This window comes from Schistocerca piceifrons, chromosome 1 (assembly GCF_021461385.2).
Source record: "Schistocerca piceifrons isolate TAMUIC-IGC-003096 chromosome 1, iqSchPice1.1, whole genome shotgun sequence".
In the NCBI taxonomy this organism is placed as follows: Eukaryota; Metazoa; Arthropoda; class Insecta; order Orthoptera; family Acrididae; genus Schistocerca; species Schistocerca piceifrons.
Genome location: NC_060138.1, coordinates 429,711,444 through 429,729,611, shown reverse-complemented (window position 1 = coordinate 429,729,611; position 18,168 = coordinate 429,711,444). Strand labels below are relative to the sequence as shown.

General features: G+C 40.1%; 2 protein-coding genes across 2 annotated transcripts in view; one reads left to right on the top strand and one right to left on the bottom strand.

The window, feature by feature from the left end:
• Positions 1-12,283, bottom strand: part of LOC124790282 (FUN14 domain-containing protein 1) — an 86,772-nt gene extending 74,489 nt beyond the window's left edge. The window contains exons 1-2 of the mRNA XM_047257772.1: positions 12,123-12,283; positions 11,756-11,937 (exon numbers count right to left, since the gene is read on the bottom strand). Coding sequence (XP_047113728.1) covers positions 11,756-11,862 — 107 coding nt within the window. The 5' untranslated portion in view covers positions 11,863-11,937; positions 12,123-12,283. The remainder of the gene's footprint in view (positions 1-11,755; positions 11,938-12,122) is intronic.
• Positions 12,284-12,310: 27 nt separating this feature from the next.
• Positions 12,311-18,168, top strand: part of LOC124790266 (histone demethylase UTY) — a 327,821-nt gene continuing 321,963 nt past the window's right edge. Inside the window, exons 1-4 of the mRNA XM_047257771.1 lie at positions 12,311-12,723; positions 14,104-14,170; positions 14,256-14,421; positions 14,517-14,625. Of these exons, the coding sequence (XP_047113727.1) occupies positions 12,656-12,723; positions 14,104-14,170; positions 14,256-14,421; positions 14,517-14,625 (410 nt within the window). The 5' untranslated portion in view covers positions 12,311-12,655. The remainder of the gene's footprint in view (positions 12,724-14,103; positions 14,171-14,255; positions 14,422-14,516; positions 14,626-18,168) is intronic.

Below are 18,168 nucleotides of genomic sequence, written 5' to 3'. Positions count from 1 at the left end.
CCCTGATACCACCCACTCCGATCAGGGGCTCTCCTCACGGGCGCCACCCAGCCACAGCAAGGGCTGTCTGGCACGGCGGCCATTGCCGGGAGTTCCGATGCTCCAGGATGACGAGCAACCACTCCAAGGCATGCATGAGGAGGTCACAGCTCAGGTATCAGAAGTGTGATCCCTGTGTGTTCAGGGGGCTCAACCAAAAGGGTACATAGCGACCCCACCACACGGGCTGGCTACCGTGCTGGCTATGCACCCTAGCATCAGACAACGACGTAAAAGAAAAGGTGGAATGTACTAGGAGGGCACACGTCGGAGACACTAGGTAAGGTGCTCTTCCCCAAATGGCTCACACTACGGAAGAGAAATTTTGGAATGGAGGTCAAACCCCAGAGGGGACCAAGGAATGCCAAAAGGAGGAGATGATTACGCAACAAAGCCGGAGTGTAAAACCAACAGAACCAGGAGGATAGCGGGGGCCAACATAAGCAAGGACACCAATAGAGGGACAGGAGAGGGCGAGGGGAAAGGGGTATGGAGGGGAAAGGAGGGGAAGGGAAAGGAAATGCAGCCCGGGAGAGAAAGAAGGCTGCAATGGCTCGGGGCCCCGTGCTCGCCACGCACGTATCCACAAAAGAGTTGTGGACCCCCTGGGGGGGGTGCCACTTGTGTCATACGTCTGTACACAAGATTTCCACACTCCTAAACATCCCTACGTCCACTGTTTCTGATGTGATAGTGAAGTGGAAACATAAAGGGACACATACAACACAAAAGCATACAGGCTGACCTTGTCTGTTGACTGACAGAGACCACCGACAGTTGAAGAGGGTCATAATGTGTAATAGGCAGACATCGATCCAGATCATCACACAGGAATTCCAAACTGCATCAAGATCCACTGTGAGTACTATGACAGTTAGGTGGGAGGTGAGAAAACTTTGATTTCATGGTCAAGTGGTAGCTCATAAGCCACACATCACGCCAGCAAATGCTGAACAAAGCCTTGCTTGGTGTAAGGAGCATGAACATTGGACAATTGAACAGTGGAAAAACGTTGTGTGGAGTGACGAATCAGGATACAGAATGTGACAATCTGATGGCAAGGTGTGGGTATGGTAAACGCACGGTAAATGTCATGTGCCAGTGTGTGTAGTGCCAACAGTAAAATTCGGAGGCAGTGGTGTTATGGTGTGGTCATGTTTTTCACGGAGGGGGCTTGCACCCCTCGTTTTCCATGGCACTACCACAGCACAGGCCTACACTGATGTTTTAAGCACCTTCTTGCTTCCCACTGTTGAAGAGCAATTCAGGAATGGCAATTGCATCTTTCAACACAATCGAGCCCCTGTTCATAACACACGGCCTTTGGCGGAGTGGTTACACTTCAATAATATCCCTGTAATATACTGGCCTGCACAGAGTCCTGACCTGAATCCTAAAGAACACCTCTGGGATGTTTTGGAATGCTGACTTCGTGCCAGACCTCAAATCGATACCTCTCCTCAGTGAAGCACTCCGTGAAAAATGGGCTGTTGTTCCCCAAGAAGCCTTCCAGCACCTGACTGAACATACACCTGCGAGAGTGAAAGCTGTTTTCAGGGCTAAGAGTGGGCCAACACCATACTGAATTCCAGCATTACCGATGGAGGGCGCCACGTACTTTTAAGTAATTTTCAGTCGGATGTCCGTATTCTTTTGATCAAATAGTGTACAATACTGAAATCCGATGGCAAGACTGACAACTGTATTTAAAACTACTACACCAACAGAGCCTTAGGAAACACATTATAGATACTAGTTATTTTAAGATATGCGTAAAAGGAATTTATGTCTGATATGTGAGCACAGCTGTAGGCAACAATTAGTTGATCTATAACTGCAAAATGGATATACAGACTTGACTGGGACAATTAATGAAAATAATATGTCAGGTGATACAGCTTTACAGTGAGTCATTAAATCTCAGTAAAAAAGACATCACATGCTACATGAAGTTCATCTTGCAAATAACTGACACTAAGGCTTCACACCAATCCTGCAATTACATTGTCTGACTATGGGCATCTTAGAAAAAAAAAAAAGTGTGTTTATTGCAAGAAATTTCTTACCTCCCTTGGATTTTTTTTCCTCCTTAAGACATAGTTCGCCATTTTGTCAAACTTGATATTCCGTAGGTGTATTGCACAATAAATGAATATGCACGACTGTATATTCTGGTCACAAAATAGTGCAAATGTATGCTGTTGTTTCAACTTTTGGCAGTTCTACACAGAAAGACAGATCAGTTTTAACACACTGACTGCTGCACACAGAGCGACTGATGTCTCACCACTATGTCACACCTTGCCACCAGGCATAAAGGTTCTGCCATGTCCATCACCAGCTATGTCATAAGGCACATGGCTCTATTGCAGCCAGCGGCGGCCTTATTGCAGTCAGCATGTTAATTCTATTTTGACACAGCTGTGATGGCCTCTGAGAACACCATCAAAGAATAAGAACGCAATTATGTTTAGAGAACTCTGTAGCCTAGAAATATAATTAAAATACATTTCACATTCTCTAACTGTAGTAACAGGCCTGCAAGCCAGTCCAAGCACCTTGGAGGTTGCAAGTTACCAGGTACATGTAATGTAAATACAATTTTTTTTGTGTGTGTGTGTGTGTGTGTGTGTGTGTGTGTGTGTGTGTGTGTGTGTGTTTGTACATGCTCAATACAACAGAATTGGGCTATGTAATGATGTTCTGAGAGACATCTCTGTTGGTAGATTTTCTATACTCAACATGCACCGAATTGTGAGATGTCCAGAAAACGTGCTTTTGAAACTACTGTCTTTCACTATACTATGTAATTTACAGTCCTGTATCTCCTTCCTGGATCTTACCATGACACAGTGAATTTAAAAAGCGAAAAGCTGGCCAATAGCCGAGGGCAATCTCAAGTGTATCAAACAATCATTACAGGGATAATTTACAAAAGTCAATAATGTACCTGTTTTCTCCTTTGTTCTCCTCAAAAGCATTTAATACAGGTCTTTTATTTCCGGAATAACACCCAACCACAATAAGTCATAACCTGTACAAAACCTGTTGGCAAGTGTAGAATTTCATGTTTTTTTGTTTTCCTCTCTTCCCAGAACCCCTACGTTCTTTACCGTCTCACCAGAAATTTTATGTACTGACCTCCTTTATGGTGGTTTCTCCTCAAATGATGTTACGCTGTTCACTTTGCTTCTGAATTATACTTTTTTGGATCATCTCCAGTGTGATACCATTTTCTCGTGCATCTCGTTTACTCTTTTCTACCCACCTTGAAGTGGACTTTAACTGATGTCATTTAATCAATATCTTTCTGCTCAGTCAGTTCCCTTCAATTCTTGCTAGGTATCTATAAAAATTCAACTTTGTTTCCACATTGAGACAGTTCTTTTTGGTGCACTTATCGAAATCCTAGTTTTTCCTATTCTCCCATTAGTAGGCTTCTGGAGTCTTATAATTTTCCTGAGAGGGAGCCACATCAGAAACATTCGAAATTGAAACAGGCCTCAGACAAGGGGATGCTCTCTCATGTGTTCTGTTCAATGTCATCTTAAAGAAAGTAATAAAAGAATGTAGGCAACAGAAGTGGGCTGGAGTAGAGATGGACGGTAACTTCAACTGTCTCGCATATGCATATGACATAGTACTATTAAGTGAATAAAAGCACGAGTTGAAAGAAATGTACCAGAAAATGGACAATTATGCACAGATGGTAGGGCTCAAAGTGAATCGAGACAAAACAGAGTTCATGCAATTAGGATGAAGACAAGAGCAGGTAGAATTTCTTGAGATAGTTGGCAAGAGGTTCAAGAGAGTAGACCAGTTCAAATATTTGGGACCTTGATTTACCACAGACAACAACATAAAAATGGACATCAAGGAAAGAATAACAGTGGGAACGAAATGCATGCATTCCCTCAGACACACACTTGGCTCTAAATCGATCTCAGTGAATACTAAGATGAAAATCTACAACACAGTGATATGTCCAGCAGTAATTTATAGTTCAGAAACATGGTGCATGACTAAGCGAGAAAGGGAAAAACTATTAATATTTGAAAGAAGAGTAATGAGGAAGATATGGGGACCAGTTTTAGATAACTGAGAATGGAAGAGGAGGAAAAATGAGGAAATCTACATTCTAACGTGACAACCAACTATCCTACAGAAGATAAAGAACAAAAGAATACAATGGGTGGGCCATGTAGCCCGTATGCCAGATGGAAAACATGCGAAGATAGCACTAGCAGGGAAACCGAACACCAAACGCCCCATTGGATGACCAAGGCAGCGCTGGATGGACGACCTGGCGAAGGACCTAGCAGCCCGGGAATTGAAGACACCTGGGGGAACTGGGCACAAAACAGGAACAGGAGGCAGTTTGTGGAAGCAGCGCGTGGTTTGCAGGACCTGTGATCACTGAATATCTATCTATCTATGTTTGTTGCCTTCTTTTCAAGATTTTCCAACTGTCCCTGTTTTTCTTTTAATCTAGCCAAGTGCCTGGTACAGCCCAGACAATTTATTCCAATATTCTATTAGGAATAAAAGAATACTATTTCTCTCTCCTGTCTTCCACCTGCTTGAGCACAACCTTTCCCTATTTCACTTGCCTCTTCACACCCAGACCCTCTTCCACCTCACATCATCTCCTCCTTCCACCAGCCTCTTCAAACCCTCTTCCTTTTCCACATGGTTCCTACATGTCCCCCTCCACCACCACCTTCGGCTCCTCTCCTCCACCACTTCTCTCTGCCCGTCTCCTCCTTCCGCCTCTCTCTGTCTTAGCTGGAATGCCCGAGATTTGGATTTGGTGGCTGTGTGTGCACGAGATATACTTGCTTGTGTGTGAAAAGTGATGTTTCTCTTTTGCTGATTGAGGTTATGGCCAGAAACTTTATCTAAGTACCTTAATTGTACCCGTCTGCAACAGTGGGACAGAATACATAGAAACTACATGAGGAAGACAGCACTTGCAAAGAGATTACCCCATGGGCAAAAGCAGAAGATATTACAGTATCACAATGCTTGTGGAACCTATTAGCTGAAGCGTTACATGAGCACCAGTAACAGAGAAAGAACTGCCATTACTAGGCACAGAGTGCTGTTCACCTTCAATGTGTGGCAGTAAAGCATAAAATGGGTGAGACTACTGTAAACTCAGGCTCTAACTTCCAGGTAATAACGTATGCTGTAACTTGAGGATCAGTTCCGGGACCACTTTTCGTTCTGTATGTAAACTATATGCTTCAATAGAAGGCAACAATGTAATAATATAGGCAAATGATATCTCGTTCACAAAAAAAGTTATATAGATAAACTGAAATAAAGAGCCTATAAAAATTTCATGAAAGCCAGTGCGTCTTTTACAGAGAACAATTTGTTTGTGAACACAAATGGACAACACATGTACAAATCTGTCATATATAAGAAACAGATTGTACTTGTCTGTCCAGTATCTCCTATCAAAGCACTGGATCAATTTCAGCTACATTTGACACAGAAACATCAGTTCCATTGAGTATCAGCACTGTTGGGATTCTTACCTCCTAGTTCCAATAGGAGTGGAAATACAGGCAAAAAGGTGTCTCTCCCCAAGCTCCTGGTGTACAGGGTACCCTGCACAACAGGCATGTTGTGTAGGAACTCTCAGCCTGCCAAACAAACCTGCGCTGCAGGGCAGCCTACATTTCAGGGTCAAGACACAGTTTTCCAGGCCCCAACGTGTAGGTTGCCCTGCATGACAGGTGTGTTGTTGTTGTAGTATCAGCCCTGCTTTATTGATCTGTTTTACATGGCTGCCTCTACATACATACAAATAAATGATTTTTCAAGCCACTGATGTGTAGCCTGTCCTGCATGACAACATGTTGTGGGAGTAGTGTCAGCCTGCTTTATTGGACTGTATTGCAGGGGCGACATATGCCAGGAGCATGGTTGGGGAGAGGTTGAGATGGATAGAGGAGAGGATGGACAGGGCAATGGGGAAGAGGGAATAAAAAGAGAGGGGTGAAGAGACAGAGGTGCGCGAGGTGGCTGGAAAGTCTAGAGCGGCAATGGTGTAGTGGACAGGTGGAAAAGGAAGAGAGGGAGAGAGGTGGATAAAGAGAGAGGAAAGAGGATATGGTCAGAGGGAGGGGGTGGAAGAAATGAACAAAGAGAAGGGGAGGTGGAGATGAAGAGAGACAGAGAGTAGGGAGGAGGAGATAGACAGGTAGAGATGTGAGGATGTGGCAGGCAGGCAGAGTGAACAAGGTGAGGGAGGAGGAGGTGTGTTCCACATATGTGTTGAACACATGTATGGGCAAAGCCATGGAGAAAAGTCTAGTGTATACAATAAAACTGAATAAACTATGGAATCACAAATTCTAAGGTGGTGATGTTGACACACAATTGATGTGGGAGGATAACGTCACGCTCAAAAATAAGCACTAATGTGTTTTAATGAAAGATTTCTTACACAGTAAAATATATAAACTATTAACAATGTATTATCATTTGGTATAGTATACCCTCATTACACCATACTGAAACATATTGTGAGGAAATGCAGCACATATAAGTGATTTAAATTAACTGTAAAGGTTCCCATAATTACTGGGTTCATTTAATACAACACACTGCCACACACAGTGAAATGGATGGAAAAGACATCCACAGTCATAAATAAATTAAATTATTATTTATTCTCATTTTGTTTATGGGTCATTTCACTGGAAATCATCACATGAAGGTTGCATCAAGGTTACACATTTTAATGAAATTTGGTACAGTTAGTACCTGCACTACAGTAAGTTCACATCTCAGGTATTGAAATGGTAAACCTCCAGGGGGCTGAGCTAGGCCCTCCCAAAGTTACAATTTTGGTCTTTTCTTTCCAAAAAGCATTTACCATGTGTGACCACTTAGCTTCTGTACTGAATCAGATACAGCCAAAAGATTGGTCTCATTTGAAAGGTAACACCTCTCCCTTGTAGGAGAAAGCAAGGATGTGTTACAGTGGTTCATAGTTCAGAAGTAATACAGAGACAAACAGCTACACAAGTTATCATATTTTTGCAAGTTTCCAATATTTTTATCTCATGGGTGAATGATAGTACTGAAACAATATTTGGTGTGTATAGAGAGGTGTTAAGGCTGAATTCATACAACAAATTTGGTTGAAATCACTATTTGGGACCTCCCCAAATGCAATGTGTGTGGGTCACAGCGTGCTGCAAATTGCTTCGTTATGTAGCTTGTGTCTAAGTCTAATTACCTCCAAAATATCTTTGTGTTGCTCCCATTTATTGTACGTCATTTAACAATGTTCTAATAGTGATACGCCACATATAATACCAGGCACTCAATGAATGAATGAGCCTATGAGTGGAAGTTAAAAATGTGAAAGTCGTGACCATGAATAGTTTCAATGAAATCCTAATGCAATGAAATTATCCATACAGAATAGAAACATTCTGCAACTTCCCCCCCCCCCTTTCGTTTATCATCATCATCTTAGTGAAATTACACTTGTGGGTGGTAGTGGTAAACAGTAGGTTGTTAAGTTGGCAATGATTTCACACCATTATTGATAAACAGTTCATTGTTACAATGACTGCCTACCATTATTGACAAACAGTTCTTTATTAAGCTTGTTTTCAGTAGCGTAGCTAGGAAATCTGTAAACTGGTACGCATCGCGAAGTTTTTTTGCATTAATTTCTTGTTTATGATGAAAGCTCTCCCATTTGTCACTAAAATCATGCATTGGCTCAAATGGCTCTAAGCACTATGGGACTCAACATCTGAGGCCATCAGTCCCCTAGAACTTAGAACTACTTAAACCTAACTAACCTAAGGACATCACACACATCCATGCCCAAGGCAGGATTCGAACCTACGACCGTAGCGGTCGCGCGGTTCCAAACTGAAGCGCCTTGAACCGCTCGGCCACCCTGGCCGCCCATGCATTGGTTTTTGATAGTAAAGAAAGACTTTCATTTCACTGACTCACACTCAAGATCTACCGAATTCTACAAGTTATATTTTAACTCAAATTGTTTTTTCATACATAAACACTGTGATGGATAAACACTAATGGATGGCACATGCTACTTGTGATGGATGGGGCAATTTATATAACGTTTCTCTTAAAGCATCAAACCAAGACACTGCTATCTTTGAGGGATCTTTTCAGAAGTGTCCAAAGTGCATTAATTTAAATTAAACATTAAATTTTTAAGTTTTCACTCTTATTTTTAAGGTGTTAATCCACAACTATTAGTCAAAACTGCGACAAAAATAATACTGAAATTCCCCATTAATCTTGTCTATCAAATAATAAATGTTTGAATTTCAGCTAAAGAAACCCAGGATTTAAATTGAAGATTTTATTTTGATTTTCCTAACTCCAAACGTCCCATCCATCACTTGTGAAAAGCCTGATACATGTAATAATAATTTGTTGTTTTTATGTACAGAAGCAACCTAACACACCACTTGTAATACAGTTCTGCCAGCCCAGGAGTCCTAATTGGTCTACCACCACCATCCAATCACAGCTGTGCTGTCATTGTGCATGGTATTGAATCATCGGAAATACGGAAGCGTCCGATCCCGCGTGTCTGCTTTGACCCATGACGTCACAAATATGGCGGAAACAAAAACACACACACACACTTTCCACAAGAAGCCTAATGACACTAACGGGACAAGCGCGGGAAATGGGGTGTTTTGGGTGAGGGGCAAACTAAATATAAACAAATTTAGACGCCTTGCGTAGCTACAACGTGTAAGTGAAGACAGCCATACATGAATACCCACCCACCTCCCCAGGGGTCGTAACCCCTGCAACCCATAGAAGATAAAGATGCTTCAGTAGCTGATTAGTGTTTTTTGTCTTAAAAAAAAAAATCTCACGGGATAGAACGAACAGATCAGAAAGAGAAAGATATATATAATAAACTAAAACAGAAATTGGAGGAAACAGATAATTAAAATAAGTAATAAGTGTTTTTGAAAAAAAAAAAAAAAAAAAAAAAAAAAAAAAAAAAAAAAAAAAAAAAAAAATCCTCACGAGATCGAACGAACAGATCAGAACAGTAAATAAAATAAGATAAAACAGAACTGGAGACAGCCACACTCAAACCAAACTCCGCGCCGTCATGACGTCACACACGACAACACCCTTACGTCGCGGGTCAGAGCCGACGCGTGGGATCAGACGCTTCTGTCGACCCGAATCATCTTATGAGGAGTGTGCACGACCCAACAGTTCAGTACGGAAGTGAGTCATGAAGTGCAAGGTCAGTTTGTGGATGACATGGAGAAATGTTTTCTTGGTACAGCATTAGGACAGGAGTGTTATAACCTATCATACTGTAGACAATCAGGATTCAAACTTAAGTGTGACTATAAGGATGATACAAAATACCTACTGACTGTTCGTAAAAATTGATGAGGAGGAAACTTTGTGTTAGCATCATGAGAAGGTATACCTGGACAATTGTAGACACATTTTTGGTTGTGAATGTTGTGACCCATTCTCTCGTCACAAGTCTCTGGTAAAAAAATCTGAGAGTTTTTTCTCGTAATATTAATCTTACACCTGGCAAAGCTCTGTGCTCGAAATGTTATTGCACGATTAATGACAGTATAAGAGGCAACCAAGAGAATGAATGTTCAAAAGATACAAGTAGCAGCTTTCAGCCTGCTGAAGAATTTGTAGCTGTAGTGCTCTCAGTGTGTGAGCACTGAAGAAACGGCATCTGACTAGTAGCCAAGTAAAAAAGTCTCACATGGTAAAACTAAGTAAAAGAATCTGATCTGCTGTTCATAAGCACTTGGAAAAGTGTCTCAAAGTTACAATATCTAATGATGAGATCATATCCCTTCAACTTCCACCCCGACAGATTTTGCTGATCTTATTGAACAGCTAAAAGAAAAAGAAAAATCAAGGTTATCAAGTGAAGTGAAGCTACCAGAGGGTAGTGTAGGCATCCAAGCAAAAGTTAATTATACTTTTTTAAATACTGCTTAGCACATTTTTGTGAATCTTTGATTACTTTTGTATATCTACATACAGGTAATTTAATGAAGTGTTAACTGTTCTTGGGTATATTTGTAAAATGTTTACTGTGTAAATATATTGGAACCAGTGAGAGCAGATTTTCTGCAAATGAATAAATACACTAGTTAGAACTTTTGTTAAGTATTATAAATGAAAGTGAGATATCCTAGCAAATAAATAAAATAATGATGTTATCACAGTCTCTGTCAGTTAGGACACAACTGACAATGAAACAACAAACAATGCACAGCCAAGAAAGGAAAAGCACAACCAGAGGGAAAAGTAGCAAAGTAGTGTAAAAATTTGCGACAGGGAGGGAGAAGGGGAATAGAGGGTAGAAGGGAGGATTACCAGAATGAGGTTAATAGAAAGAGTCAAAATTACCTACGATTTGTACGTATTGCTCCTTTGTGTTCATGTGCTCTCTCTCATTCTAATTTGAATAAACCTACGATGTACCCAACAACACGGTTGAATTTCCCTACATTAGTTTATATATTCTTTTGCTATATAGCATGTTGAGACAAGTGAGACTGCTTGTTGAAATGTGAGGAATACCTAACCCTTTAAGTTATCAAAATTCTGAAGCTTATGCATGATTTTAAATCAAAATGTATTCCAAAAATTTAAGTCTTCAGTTCAGATTTGTTTTCATCTTACCTACTCCCAGTACCTCATGCTGTCCATCTGTATTTGAACTGCCAGTTGTTCAAGCACATGGAAAAGTGGCTTGTATCTAAATGCTTTAACAGTGGTGATAAACTTCAGTATGCTGTCACTGACTTACTGGCTGGCTGTGGTATTTATCAGCAGTATTATATTGAGAAACAATTTGCAAACAAGTAAAACAGTATGACAAATACTCAAATTGCCTCATATACATAGCACAAACCTGTAGGGGACCTGTGTAATTATTTATGTTATACCTAATGACATTGCTTCCTTATCATCAAGTCCTGCCCAAACCTCTTAAGTTTTCAATTGCATTCTCTGTCTCAATTTTCACTGCTTTAACCGACTCCAAAATTTGGTACTACTTATCAAGTGGTTCAAATGGCTCTGAGCACTATGGAGCTTAACTTCACAACACACAACTGAAAATTGTGAGCTACAAGCATTCTTTTTAAATAACTAGATTGTATGTACCTTCATAATTAAGAGAATAGTTTCAAGTTAGAATACAGGCTGTAAACAACTTTAAATGGAGGTGGTTATTGTTGTAAATTCCATTGCTTGCTGGTAGCTATACGTCATGTGCACAATCTACAAAAGAGCAATGTTATATGTCAAATTAAATACTTATTCTGCAGTATCTCAGTGTTCACTTCCATACAAAGACCATTTATACAATACATTTACACATGTGTCAAACCAACTGAAAACTTTCATATCACGTGGGCAAAAAGTTTAGTTAGGCTAACTTTGAGATTTGTTATAATTCTGTATGTGTGTGGGTAGCTGAACTTTACCCGTTAGAGATATTAAATTACATTTTCTTGTACTCAAAATTTATATTAACAATGTCAAGCAGCTCTGAAGTGATGTACGTTAATAAACAAGAAATGGTTGTCAAGCGCCCTAATATGGGATAAAGAGTTCTGAAGTAGTTGATAAATTTGCAACAACAATCTAACTATACCAGGATTACCAAACAACGTTTTCGACTTACCATCCGGAGACGGTTCCAATTACAAGTTGTTTTGCAGCAGATGCCTTTCCGACGTCCTTTAAAACCTTGTCTACTATGCTTTTGGTTTCCCTCGATACTTCATCCATGTTGATAAGTAATATGTATCTCCTGTTGAAACTTACTGATGTTTCCGTTGATAGCGATTATTCCAGGGCCGAATGCTACATTACAAAAGAAATCAACAAGTTCCGTTAACATTTCCAAGAAACTGCGTTGTAGAATGACACGCCCTATTTATATATTTATAAAAACAGTGGAAAATAGATCTTTAGGTTGTAAACGCCGAAGCCTTTGACTATTTTATATTTAACACACTTAGTAGAACTGTACTTAATAAATTGCATACGTTAAACGGGTTCGCTGCCTCCACAAATTTCACACAGCGACCGAACCAAAATCGAAACTAACACACAGTCTATTAACAGCTGACTGCTACACTTGCATGTCTACCAATAGCCAAGTCCTAAAACGTCGGCATGCATTGTGAACTCTGGAGGGGGTCGCTTGGTGCACCGGTGGAGGCTTAGTTCTACGTCCGAATGACCTTCAATTCTTCTTAAAATGTATTCGTTTGAACGATGGACTTCATGTACACACTGATACGATTTTCTAAAACGTTTGCAAGGATCTCCAACAGCTGACATACTGCCATTATACTTTTTAAAACGACGTTCTTTTATAAGGTCTTTAAAATCCCGTATCCCAAATCCCCTTCATACCCCTGTCTGGAACTAGTAGGCGCGTGGATATTCTTAAAGAGGTTGTTAGGTATTTGTAGTGAAAGTGTTTCTTATTGTATGTGAAAGTGAATTTTGTGGCTATGTAAGTGACATAAGTGTCGATGACAAATACGCAAAGAAACTACTAACTACGTCCAAAATGGCACAGGACTCCGACGATATAAATTTAACTAATCAAGAACTGCAGGTGCTGTCGGAACTTGACAGGTAAACAACATGGCCACTATCATCTGTTTAGATGTTGTCTGCTAGATTCACACTGTATACATTCCATGAAGAAGATAATCTCATGACAATCACGGAATACTACGGCCTATCTCAGCGCCTGTTGAACGCCGCATTTTTGTGTGACCTACTTACCTTTAATAGTGTTTTTTCCATCGTCACATTTTCCTATCACTAATTTCAACTCAGCCTATCACACAGCTGCTTTATGAGAAATAAACTGATGTAAATTTCCGTAACACTGTTTACACTCAAAGGGGACACAACATGTTGAATGTTTGTACTCATTCATATTACTCGCGCTGTGTGCTGATTGGAGATTTCATACAGGCTGTATTGGTGACGAAAAAGAATTTTAACATGAGTTAATAAGGAAACAGCCCATATAAATGGTTTGGATCGTTTATGAAGTTTGTGCTTATTGACAGATATAGGTATAAAATGTTTTGTGCCAGGATATTGTACTGGGTTACTGCTGAAACTGTATCTACTGCCCATTCCTCATTGTTTATCAACACTTACCTTCAGTAATGAACTAGAGGTACAGTGATTTTTCTAATTAATGGCGTTCAGCTATGAGGTCGATGCAGTTAATATTGACAGTAAAAAATATTTCTCTTTGAGTCGCTGGCACCTAAGCCATACTCTGTTATGGTACTTAATGCTGTTGTCAGGGCCAGTGCAGCTTGTTTTAGGGGTTAAAATTACATTTCATTAGTGCATATAACTTACGCATAGCAGGGCGGTAAAACTGGAGAGACATTCTATGTAACAAGAGCATATTCACAAATTCGTCCAGGCTTCATCGCACTTTCTTGCAGTGTAAATGAATTTCCTGATTAACAGTTATTTATTATTCTTAACTACAAATATATGCATGGGAAACAGCCTCGACTTCCTCATTTGTTTTTAAATCAAATAAGTAGTTGGCGACCTAATGTGTAATTGCACAGCTTTCGTGATATTTGAGGTTAAGGATCATATTACAAAATATTTTGTCATTAGTGTTTCCAATCCAGCAGAATGTGTGTGTGTGTGTGTGTGTGTGTGTGTGTGTGTGTGTGTGTGTGTGTGTGTGTGTGTGTGGAGAACAGTAACACAGAGACCAAGTGTGATGTACTTAGTTTTCGTTCTTTCTCTTCACTTGTTCTCCCAGTTTGATAAAGGCTAATGTCTTTAAATTAACTGTCTGAAAAATTAATAGCCAGTGGGGAACTAATGTGTCAGTTTGGTCTGTCACTGCCAGCAGGAGATTGTGCCCACCCCTGGTAAAAAAAAAGGCCTGCGTTGTAATGTAAAATTAGTACACCCTTCGAAGTGTTTTGGACATAATCATTATTTAAATACAATTACCTATTACAGTCGGCAGTTTGGGTTCTTGAAGTTAAACACCCCAGAACAAGCAAAGAAGAAAGAACTTGTTTTAAAGGTAAGTATAAAACTTGTAATAGCTAATTTTGGGTGTTTATATTTAGTGAAATTTACCTATTTTGTTATAAATGTGAATTTTGCAGGCCGTGAAATATTTAGAGAGAATGTTGGTTCAGGCCCAGAATCAGAAAGAACGTAGTAAACACATAGAGAAAGATGACACATTAATCCAGAAAGAGATAAATATTGATCCTAAAACATACTGCAAATTGGGCCACTTTCATCTCTTGCTTGAAGATTATGCAAAAGGTAAGAAATATTAATACCTCACTGTATCAAAATAAATTTATATTAGTTCCTTAGGGAAATGGACCTTTTTTTTGCATCTTTTGCATTTTATGCAGCCATGTCAGCATATCAGAAATTCTTCGGTCTGAAATCTGATTACTGGAAGGACGCAAATTTCTTGTACGGGCAAGGTCTGGTTTATTTCCACTTCAATGCATTCCAGTGGTGAGTAGATAGTCTTATAAATAATTGGAAAAATATTATTTTGCTTAATTATAATTTTCCACCATTTATTTACTGCTTTGTTTACTTATTTTGGCTTTGTATGTTTTACGAATTTAGCTTTCCTTTTTCTCCCCGTTGTTAATATTTCATTTCGATGGTAAATTCGTCACAAAGCTAAGATTCACCTACATGCATTGGAAACATCCCAAGTATTGCTTAAGAGCGGAAATAGCGAAGTTTCAGCCCAAGTTCTTAAACCCATTTTCCTCTTCTCGATCTAGACTCATCGTTTTACAGAACTATACTCAATATGAGACTCCCGCTAGGAATTCAACTATCCAATGGTTAAGACGTTTGTCCTATAGTTTACGTACATTCTAGCATTCCCTCCTCATGCTCGTGAAGTTTACATGTTTTCAGTAATTAAGTCCCCTGCTTTCATTGTTGCAAAAATAAGTACGGTACACCATTCTTTTTATCTGATAATACGCAGGCAATTGATTTGAAAAAGTTTTCTGAACGATTGTGTCTGCAATACTTGTTACGAAGTGTTTTTCGTAAAAGAAGCCAGAGGTAGTAAGGATCCGCAAAACGGTTTTGTCTTTAAAATTTAAGGCTGGAATTACCAAAGCAAATTAAAATTATTGCAAGAGTTCGACCACCATGCATGCTATAGCTTTCGTCAACTCTACCCACTGATCTTGCACTTCCTAAATGTGAAGTTCCGAAGACGCAGCCACCAGACAGGTTGATGACCCTTTTCCGGTTGTTGGCACGTGCACCAAAACAGTGTGCTAAGCAGTTTCCCAGTGTATTCACAGATAGCGTTGGCCTCAGTTCGCTGCACCAAGCAAATACCTTGGGGAGTCAGCAGGTGGCGCGGTGGTGCTGTCGTGAAACGATAGTCGCTGCCTGTGCTTATTACAAGATCCATAATGATATTACAGAGCAAATAAATAGAGAAAATGGATTATGGAAAAAATACAAAAATATAGAGAGTATGACATCTGTCAAAGTATACAAGTATTTCAGCTTTTTTTAGCTTGTCTTTCGTATTGTCACTGTACTGCCCTTTAAGTTTACTCGAGTTATTGATAAGTTTTTATGCCAGGATAAGGTGTGTTAAACTTTTTAAACAGATTTTCCCTGTTAATGACAATGAGTTCTGTGCATGCATTCTGCACGATTAATTTCAACGAACTACTGTACTATCGTTAATTTCTCATTGAAAGCAGAAAGGTCCACGTGAAGGAGCGTAACTAGGTTGCAAATTGATTCGAAGGAAGTAAGTTTCATGAAGAAGTTACGTTTTGCAAGTGTTACGTGCTAGGAGCCAAACCACGCATGGCTCTGTCTGCGGCACTGCGACGTTGCCGTTCCGGCGGGGTCGTTCACACATCGGCGCAGACAGCAGAACACCAAAATAAACCGGTTGGAAGGGAACGGGATGGGAACTGGAGCCAAGGTCGGCCGAAAGCCTTCCTCTTCACTTTCGCTGCTTTCAATAGCCCGTTTTTAAGCGTTGCTTCGTGTCACAGTATATACAATACTTATTATTTCTGGAAGCTATGTCTACTCTGTCTGCATTGGAGCAGACCTTCAGTAAAGCGATGTTCTGGACATCCCAATTCGGAGATAAAATCGCTTAGAAATTAATGTAATGTGTGTGTGTGTGTGTGTGTGTGTGTGTGTGTGTGAGAGAGAGAGAGAGAGAGAGAGAGAGAGAGAGAGTGTGCCATGACATGTCTACTTTTAAGTAATAATTGCTTACCATTAACTTTGTAATCAGTAGTCACCAATTTTTTAAAGTGATCACGATGTTGAATTCGTAGATACTGTGATAACCGATAGTTCCCCGGCGTGTGCAGTCAAGAGTATTTTTTCTGCACTAACACTGTAATCCGTTCTCTGCGATCCTTTTCTATAATTTAAAGTGATTACTTCTGCAATTTCTATGCAGTACGTCAAACGAATAAGGAAAAAATGTAATGATTTGTGAACAGCAGTGAGGTCTCTCTCGAGGTGTCGGTGTGTATCCTCCTGTCAAGTAAATCTATGTGTGTTAACTGAGGTATTTCTGAGTGTACCGTTGTCGTGGGGATATTCAGTGTGCGAAAACTTTTTATTTCAGCATTTCCCGTTTATTAAAACACGTAGTTCGATACTAGGTTGCTTCCGTATAAATAACAAAAACAAACTCATTGTTGTCATTGCAGCGAGAAATTAACTGTCTCTCTTCAGGCTCGTTATTGCCTGATTACAAGACTACAGAACAACCATTGAAAATGGTCATCCAATAAGCACTTAAAGTGGAACGATCACGTAAGATTGTTCATGGGAAAGGCAGATGCCAGACTGAGATTCATTGAAAGAATCCTGAGGTAGCGTAATCCATCCGCGAAGAGGAGGTAGCTTATATAATTCTCGTTCGACCGTTACTTTATCATTACTTCTAATTCTAGGTCCCTAACAGGCTTTCTTCACAGGACTTATAAGTGATCCAAAGAAGAGCAGTGCATTTTGTCACGGATTCGTTTAGTAAGCTCGAAAGTGTCGTAGATATGCTCGTCCATATCCAGTGGCAGACGCATCGAGAGATGCGTCGTGTATTATAGTGTTGTTTGCTGTTAACATTCCGAGAGCGTTCGTTCGTAGAGGATTCAATCAACATATTGCTTCCTCCCACATACAACACGCGAAAGGACCATGGAGGAAGTGACAAGTAGTACACAAAGTACCCTGCGCCACACACCATCGGATGGTTCGCCGAGTATGAATGTATCGGTACTTTCTAATTTCATTGGGCCTTATTAAGAAACGTTTCAGTAATTGACCGACGAACGGGAACACAACACTACCTTTTAGCCACTTCTCGAAGCGACGGGGTAATCCGAATTTCTCTTACTGTCAGCATACTCGCATGCGAAACAGAAGCCTGTATTACATAGAGCAGCAATAGGACAAAACTTTCATACTGGCCACGTGTATGTGAGTGATTTATATAGCTTTGACATTATTAGCAACACGAATCGAAGTATTCTGTTGCTGTTCAACCGGTGTTTACGATTAGCATGTGTTGTTCCTCTTTGTTAATAGCGATTAACGTTATGGTCATCACAAAAGAATATATGTGACGTTAGAATGCTTGTCTCATCAGCATCTATATCTGGAGCACAGCAGTAGCTCAGTTCGAAAAAAAAAATAGTTAGAATGATTCAGTCATTGTTTTGTTAAGGAACCCTGCCGCCATTAGAGGACCCAGGTTAGGGAAACCACCAAAAAATCTTAATCACGAAATTCCCTGACCGATCTAAAGTGTGTGCTAGACCGAGACTCGAACTCGGGACCCTTGCCTTACGCGGCAACTGCTCTGTCAACTGAGCTACCCAAGCACGACTCAAGACCCACGTTGGTCGGACAAGGAGTTTGTGCAACCTACGTCAGTGTGCGGTGTAGTGAACATCTTTTTCTTCTGTATTACACCTGCTATTACTTTTAATTTAAAGAATCTTTTGTAGAATAGAAATGGGCCAGGAGAAGCGA